The sequence below is a fragment of the Solanum pennellii genome, chromosome 1, assembly GCF_001406875.1.
Source record: "Solanum pennellii chromosome 1, SPENNV200".
Taxonomy (NCBI): Eukaryota; Viridiplantae; Streptophyta; class Magnoliopsida; order Solanales; family Solanaceae; genus Solanum; species Solanum pennellii.
The window spans coordinates 88,581,537-88,588,024 of NC_028637.1; the positions used below are offsets into that span (position 1 = coordinate 88,581,537).

General features: G+C 38.5%; 1 protein-coding gene across 2 annotated transcripts; it reads left to right on the top strand.

Moving 5' to 3' along the window:
- The first annotated feature begins 20 nt into the window (after positions 1-20).
- LOC107008116 (soluble guanylate cyclase gcy-33) lies at positions 21-4,728 on the top strand. 2 transcript variants are annotated; one of them, XM_015207033.2, is made up of 7 exons: positions 21-270; positions 1,847-2,489; positions 3,051-3,672; positions 3,773-3,873; positions 3,962-4,051; positions 4,131-4,258; positions 4,409-4,541. In XM_015207033.2, the coding sequence occupies exons 2-7, from the start codon at positions 1,947-1,949 to the stop codon at positions 4,539-4,541; spliced, it is 1,617 nt and encodes a 538-aa protein (XP_015062519.1). In that variant the 5' UTR covers positions 21-270; positions 1,847-1,946. The 2 variants fall into 2 exon arrangements, with proteins under 2 accessions (XP_015062519.1, XP_015062520.1); XM_015207034.2 differs by lacking the exon at positions 21-270 and having other exon boundaries at positions 1,947-2,489; positions 4,409-4,728.
- Positions 4,729-6,488: the final 1,760 nt, after the last annotated feature.

Sequence of the window (6,488 nt, forward strand, 5' to 3'; positions counted from 1 at the left end):
TGCGGGGTGGGGGTGGGGGGGTGGGGGTAAGGGGGTGAGTAAGAATAGGAAAGGCAAAAATGGAGAAGATATTGAGAGTCTTCTTTGGCTATAACGCTACCAACGACACCCTTCACTTCTCTAACCCTAATAATATACTCACCCAAAAGCCCTTCTTTTTCTCTCTCTCTCTATCAATCTTCTATATTTTTCCTACTCTTTATTTCAATTTCATCTCTGCTGTTCGCCGTTGCTGCTGCTGCTGCTGCTCGGTTCTCTGCCATTCTCAAGGTATTTGATTTGATTATTGGTTTTCGGTTTTTTTTTTTTTAATGAATTGGAACGATGTATGATTTAATTGTTCGGTATCAGTTGATTCTAATTGGTTGGTTCATCTACAAGCGTCTGTTTTGACAATGTTTTCTGCTTTGCTCCCTCCAATGGGTTTCTTTTTTGCTAATTCAAGTTTTGAGCAAAACAATTAGTTAATTTTGTTGCTATTTGGTTATATGAACCGTCTATATCTATTCAACTCCATTCAAGTGTGGGATATTTTTTTCAATTATTTAGAGGATTCATGGTAGTTTGGCTAAGATGATTTACCCCAACTCTTGTGTATTCCAACAACAACAAAAACGACATACCCGGTGTAATTCAATTAGGTGGCATGTGGGGAGGATGTAGGTAGAGAGGTTGTTTCCGAAATACCTTTGGTTCAAGTAATTCATAACAAAGCAATGTTAAAAATAACATACAAATGCTAAGCATTTATAACAAATTATAACGGATCATTACATTAGCGTTTAGAAAAAGGAATAGTAACAATATATAGTCGAAGAAATCAAAGGGCAAGAAATTACAAAAGATTAGTACTAATGCTATTGTAATGCATAGAAAAAGTACTGAAGTACCTACTAACTAACCTTCTACTCTAATCCTCAATTCCATGTCGTGTCTAATCACCTCAACCCAATACTTATTTGCCCAACCTTTACCTCTCTTTAACCCTGACACTGCCAACCTCCTGACCTCCTTATTGGGGCATCACGTATCTCCTCTTCACATGACCAAACCATCTCTCTCACACTTACCTCTTCTTGTCCCCAATGAAGGTCACTCCCACTTTTTCACGGGTATCTTCATTCCTAATCTAAAGTTTTCCAGACTCTTCACTTTTGGTGTGAGTCGAACCAGTTCCTATTCTTTGAACAACATAGTTCCTATTCTTGTCTCTCCTAGCATCCCACGCATCCACCTTAACATCCTCATTTTCGCAACTCTCATCTTCTGAGGTTTCTTAACTAACCAATACTCTGCCCATACAAGATGGTTGGCCTAAATACCACTCTGCAGAACTTGCCTCTTAAGTCCATTAATTCATAATAAAAATCCTATGACATCTTGTTAAAGGATTTGTCTATGCACGTAGGTGGAGTTTTCTAAGGCTATTAAAACATTCCTTAAAGCTCTATGACATTTTATTGATACTTGCCTTTTATCGAGGGTACATTCTCCTGTATTGTGGAGATTTTGGATATTCAAATTGATTACAGTCTCATGTTTCTTAGTTATTGTTAAATGCATGGATCAATATTGTATCAAGATGATAGTTTCCCTTGCCGTTTTGTTTGTTGCTTGATATTTTGAATTTCATGTGATGTTAAAAAAGGGTGATAGTGAGACGGTCTAGGTTGTGGGTTAGTGGATTCATGTCTACTACATGTATGGGTTTTGCATCCCCTGGAAGCATCTTATGATAAATTAAATGTTGAATGTAAGGAACTTCTTGTTAAATTGTTTTTACTTATTGATGTTTCTCTACATAAATGAATTAACTAATAAATGATATATCTTTGAATTCTTGCAGTTTCCTGTTTGGTGCAACAATGAACAAACTCATTTAGCAAGTTGTCTTTTTGCCGCGATTAATACACGTGTTCCTGGTGGCCCTAGTTGTTTTACATGTCATGGATGAGTCTGGTGGAACTCGATTTGAAGGGCTCAATGCTACTGTTAGAAAGAAAAGAAGCCTCATGTTGCGGCGACCTAGACCAGAGAAGCCTTTTTTTCATGAAGGCCGTGATCAGTCTCCCTTAACACCAGTTTCAGATGATTTTGGTAGGGTTTCCAGTGATGAGAACACTGATGATGCCAATGCTGGACGTAAAATGTTCAACCTTAATCATTGCATGTCTAGAGGCTCTGTTTCCAGAGTGGATGAGGACTACACTTTTAAGAAGAGTAAGGATGGAGGATCTAGTTTGTTATATAGTAATGGAGATCCAGGAGATGATACATATTCCCAGCATGGCTCCTCTCTTAGGCAAACAGGAACTGTGCAGGATGGTGTTGTCAATGATAGCAAGCTGAAGAAGGTTAAGCTTAAAGTTGGGGGTGTGACGCGCACCATTCAAACCAAAACTGATTCTCATGGTGCATATGGTGGTGGTTTGTCTACAAATGCACGAGCCTTGGATGGTTCGCAGCCACGTCAGAAATCCACTTCACAGGTTTATCAGTGTTTCTTCTCAAGTAGTTAGTTATTTAGATTCTTTAAATCCACTTGGATTTTGAGTTTGTGTTCTTTAAAGTAGTCTCCCTTAAGAATTATTTGGTTTCATTATTTTGAAAAGGAGGTGAACCGCACGAGATTTTCTGTGTCACTGCTCTACTGGTTCCTCTCTAACGTACTTTAAAAACTCAGAAGGAAAACATGTAGATAGATGTTGCATTATTATAGGTTTATTAGGGAACAGAATTTTGAAGTGCATAAGAATCAAAGATTAAGAATAAGTTAAAAATTACTCAGTTTAGCCCCAAAGTATTAGCTAGGAATTTGCACTTGTGGCAGAAAACCAGCGGTTTTAGGTCAACCCCGTGCCTTATGTTGGATACAGTTTTGGATACTAATGCCAAACTCCCGATGATGCAAATTGTGATTAATTGCGATTTACCAAAGAAAGAAATCTACTTCTATTGCTAGTAAATCTTCGGCATTTATTTTTTTTGTCCTATTATCACTGTAATAAAATTTCAATGCTGTCCAATTAACCTTTTCCTCTCTATTTAAGGACACATCAAGCAAAGACGGTCTTTCGGAAAAGAAAAGTGGGTTGCAAGGAATTATGTCAAGAGATTCGCCCAAGGGTTCTTTTGCTGCTGGCAAAGGCGATATGGGGAAGATGCCAATGACGAATCCCTTCGAAAAAGGAGGTGACAAATCAGATCCAACCCGTAAGAGTAAGAGGGTTCCAAAGAGGCGTGTATCGGAATGGTTTGATGAGGATGGGGAAGATGATGAGATTCGATACTTGGAAAAGCTTAAAACCTCGAAGATTTCAGGATATAAAGATTTTGAGGAGGAATCGACCAACAAAAGAAGTGTTTCCCGGGTTTCAAAGGTTAGCAAGTTTGAAAAGGATGAAAATGTGGGAAGGTCAAGGAAGAAATCTGAGCAAGGTTCTGAGGACACTGCTTATGAGGTGGAAGAGTTCGTGTCTGATGGTGAGGCTGAAGGAAAAAAGAAGCAGAAACAAAGGAAGGAATCCTCAGATTCATCGATCGATGCGATGAGAGGAGAAATGACTCTTACAACACGACAACGAGCTCTCCTATCTAGCAAGGATTCTTCTGCTGCTGCTTCTGCGAGTCAGATTGAGTTCCCTAATGGTTTACCACCGGCTCCACCTCGAAGTAATACCCTGTAGTTACTTATTTGTTCCAGTCGTATTTCATTGCTCTAATACTTTTTCCTGATTTTCAAATTTGTCTTGCCATCTTTGCTTTTCGACAGAGCAAAAGGAGAAGCTCACTGATGTTGAGCAGCAACTGAAGAAAGCAGAGGCTGCTCAGAAACGTAGAATGCAAAATGAGAAGGCTGCTCGTGAATCAGAGGTTTCACTTGTTCCTTTTCCTTCTTACTGTATGTACTCTTTTAAGATCATACGATGATGAAATGAGCATAACCTTTTGGAATTTGCAGGCTGAGGCAATTAGGAAAATCCTAGGACAAGATTCTAACAGGAAGAAGCGAGAAGATAAAATAAAGAAGCGGCAGGAAGAGTTGGCTCAGGTAAACTGCTTGTTGGTAGGTACATTGCCTTTTGTAGTGAAGTTATGAAGCTGACAATTAATTAATATCTATCTGGCAGGAGAAGGCTGCCAAAGAGCAGATGCTTGCAAAAAGCACTATCAGAGTGGTTATGGGCCCTACCGGCACTGTTGTGACATTTCCTGAAGATATGGGTTTACCTCATATTTTTGACTCTAAACCTTGCAGGTAACGGTTTTCTCCATCTCCACTTCTTTTTGTTTTGTATGAATTTGGAAACAGGAGATGGAGCCTGGATATCTTTGATTCGCTACATGAATGAAGCACTATTTAAGTTGCTAAGGGGTTCTGGATTGTGTTTTTATTGCTGAATTGCAGTTATCCTCCCCCTCGTGAGCAATGTGCTGGTCCTTCCTGCGTGAATCCGTACAAGTATCGTGATTCTAAGACAAAACTTCCTCTTTGCAGTCTGCAGTGCTATAAGGCAATTCGTGAGAAGGAGCAGGCTTGAAAGCCTGCTAAAAATTGTTTTGACATATGCTCTTGCACATTGTTTAGATTTAATCAAGTATAACGAGGATATCTTTTCCATATGCAGTAATCATGAACAGAGATATCTGGGAACAAATTGTATACAGGAATGTTTTGGTGTCTCATAAATGTATGCTGCGTGCCCCTAGTTAATTTTTCATCCCTCATTGTTTATTTGTTTTTCCCTATTTGCTGTCCAGTTGAGCATGTTCTGGTGATTGTTTTCCTCTCTCTTGGAGTGCATTCTTTGGGGAGTGTCAATTTTTTATCTGTGTTTTTCTGCTGGAAGTTTTGTCATTGGAGGGTTTTATTACTTCAGCTGAGAGTCTCATCTGTTGAACTTGAACATCTGATGAAGCTTTTCTAATACTCAAGTGTGAATTACTGAATGTCTTCTAGTAATACGTTATTCCTTAATAATTCTGCTGTGTGAGCTTGCTCAACTTGTTGGTTTCCAAGATAACAGTAGATGGGTTGCGGTAGGTTGGCGTGTAGCACAAAACTAGTTAGTTGTCTACTTCGAGTACTGTCTTAGAGGGAGATATACGTACCAAAACAAAAAGCAAGTTGAGTGGAACAGTTTTAAGGTAGACAATGCTATATGAGAGTGAATGTTAGGCCTCTAAGTCCCAGCATATTGGTTATACAACATTAGAAGTGACCACGTTAGACAAGGCGAAAGTAGCAGAAATAGAAGGAAAAAAATGGAAGGTCAATAGAGATCATTTGGTCATGTCATAAATAGACTTCCAGATGCACCAATCTTTAGGTGTGGAACAATAATGGTTGAAGGTGTAAAAAGAGATTAGGAGGAAATTTGTAATCATAGGAAGGAGGTTGTCTCGAACGACTTACTATCTCTTGAAATTCATGAAGACTTGGCTGGAAAAAAAGAGTACAGTGGAAGAAAAAAGATCTATATAGGTGATGCTTCTAGCCAAGAATAAGACGAAGTCGTGGGCATCCCTGTCTAACCCAATGGAACCAGGGGTTTCTTGGTCACTACCCACTTAAACTGAAGTTCTATTAAGAGTGTTTTTACGTGGTAGAACCAACGAATGATTATTTGGATTGGATCTTTTTCGTCATGCATTACATTGTGATTAAGATTTTAGTTGTCTTCCGTAAGGAGAGGGATGGACTTACCGCTAACACTTCTCAGATATTCTCCATTCTAAGAACCCTTCCCTCTAGAGAAAAACTCAATGCCCATAGCTAAGGGGATTTGTTACTTGTAACTTGTAAGCAACAAATAGAGAAACAGGCTGGGGCTGTACACAACTGATTCAAGACCAAATATTTCCTAGTGACTCTACTGTCATTGTATGTGAAAAAAGACACTGATTAGTAGACAGATATCCTCAATCCTTATCCTTGGGTTCATGAGTGTGGGCCTTTCACAATTGGCATTTTTTAATGGTATCTAAACATCCTATAAGATGCAGATTCTGGCATAAGAACATATACCCATTTCAAACCAATAGTGCAGCAAAATTCCAAAGAAGCAACATCTACTCTATTCCTATTGGCTATTACTATATTATACTAATATCTTCCCCATCAAATCAAACCACTCCATGTAAAATGTGTCTACATTTGATCACTATAGTCTAGCAAAAGAAAACACTTGGGAATTGGGTGCCTCAGTGGTCCCTAAAAAACAAAAAAAAGACAAACAGAAAAGAAAATCGAAGGTTTGGAATGTAAAATGTATCTAACGCACCCAATAATGTGATGATGTGTCAGCAGGAAGTAACACGTACTTATAAAATAATCGAGGTATCCATAAACTAATGTTTGCCAGTAGTGTAACGCCACCATATTAACAAAAAGTCCCTTGCATCCAATTTTGAAGATAGATGAGGATTTTATCAATATTTTAAAGTCTTTTTACTCGTACCTTAAGATTTCAAAAGTTTTGAGTTCG

Coding starts and splice junctions, on each gene's coding strand:
- LOC107008116 (XM_015207033.2), top strand. CDS start 1,947: ATGGATGAGTCTGGTGGAACTCGATTTGAAGGGCTCAATGCTACTGTT. Junction 2,490..3,050: donor GTCAGAAATCCACTTCACAG/GTTTATCAGTGT, acceptor TCTCTATTTAAG/GACACATCAAGCAAAGACGG. Junction 3,673..3,772: donor ACCACCGGCTCCACCTCGAA/GTAATACCCTGT, acceptor GCTTTTCGACAG/AGCAAAAGGAGAAGCTCACT.